Source organism: Trypanosoma grayi (assembly GCF_000691245.1).
Source record: "Trypanosoma grayi strain ANR4 Tgr_723_V1, whole genome shotgun sequence".
In the NCBI taxonomy this organism is placed as follows: domain Eukaryota; phylum Euglenozoa; class Kinetoplastea; order Trypanosomatida; family Trypanosomatidae; genus Trypanosoma; species Trypanosoma grayi.
In genome coordinates, this window is record NW_008826342.1 from 1 (window position 1) to 1,363 (window position 1,363).

The 1,363-nt window shown below is 52.4% G+C and overlaps 1 protein-coding gene across 1 annotated transcript; it reads left to right on the forward strand.

Moving 5' to 3' along the window:
* Nucleotides 1–119: 119 nt before the first annotated feature.
* Nucleotides 120–1,361, forward strand: DQ04_07231000 (hypothetical protein; the record flags this gene model as incomplete). Its single annotated transcript, XM_009315076.1, has 1 exon — nt 120–1,361. A coding segment is annotated over one exon (1,242 nt), but the record flags the coding sequence as incomplete, so codon positions are not given.
* Nucleotides 1,362–1,363: the final 2 nt, after the last annotated feature.

Sequence of the window (1,363 nt, forward strand, 5' to 3'; positions counted from 1 at the left end):
ATCATTCTCTTGGGGGCGCAGACTGAACTGCTGCTTCTCCCTCCTCCATTCCATGCGTGCTATCTTTTGTGTTTCTCTTTTCTCCCCCCTGCAGACGTCAGCTGTTTAAACGATATTGAATGATGGCGACAGTGCGCCGCGTTGTGTGTGTGTTGGCCGCTGCTCTGTGCTTCACGGCCTTGTGCGTGGCTGCTGCTGCTCCTGGTACTCCCGCTGCGCCCTCCACAGGTGGTGCTGCTGGTGCGCCTGATGTGTCGGCGAAGCAGACAGACGTCGCTGCAAAGACGGAGGCCGTGGAGGCAGCAAGGAAAGCGGAGGTAGAAGCAATTTCATTTAAAGATGCACTGAGTGAAGCGGAGACGGCACAGAAGGCGGCCAAGAAGGCAGCAGAGGACGCAAAGGACATTCTGACGGGGGGCGCCAATAATGCAGCGGAGCTTGCGGCCCAGGCTTCGCAGAAAACGTCAGATGCTGTAGAGGCGCTGAAGAAGCTTGTAACTGCAAGCTGTACTGTGGAATCCTTAAAACTGTCAACAGAAAAGAAGAAAGCTGAGGAAGCATTGAATCACGCTGAATTGGCTGTAGCGGATGCTACAAAGGCAGTGTCGGACTGTAAAGGGCTGGTGGAGAAGGCGAACAGAGAGGAGGAGAAAGTAAAGGCAGCTATGGTGAAGGCTACAGAAGCGGCGACGCGTATACCAACAACAGCGGTAAAAGTTGCTGCTCTGATTCAACGGGCCCAACAAGAAGCGAGTAAAGCAAGTGACCTAGTGATGAAGTACCGCACGGAAGTGGAAGAGGCAAACAAAGCAGTGGAGGTGCTTAGTGCAACGAATGTCACGCTTAGTGCGGCAACAAAAGTCGATGAAGCAGCCAAGAAAGTTCCATCCGGGGCAGTAATACCAGAAAAAGAATGCACAGAACTCAAACAATTGAAGCTTGATGGGTCTGAGACTGCTCCACTCGAAGTGACAACAATGGAAGGAGCAAAAGTGCGCACTGCTGAGGATATCCGGGAAACTGACAAACTTGAGGCCCTAATGAAGACAGCAATATTAAGCGCGGATAATGCAGTAAAGCTGGCGACAACTGAGAAGTCAGCCGCTGAAGCGGAGTTACAGCAAGTCAATAAGGATCTGGAAGCCGCTGAAAAGAAACAGAAGGAGAGTGAGAAAGAGAAAGAGGAGATTCTGGAAAGCGAAGTGAGTGAAAGGGATGAACAGAAAGGACTCAACCGTCCCCATCAACCTGACACCACTGATGCCACTTCGTCTCCTCCTTCTGGTGCGTCGTTGCCTACGGCCGATGGTACTGCGGATGGCGAGAAGCTTCTTGCTCAGCACACAGATGGCAGCGACGTCCC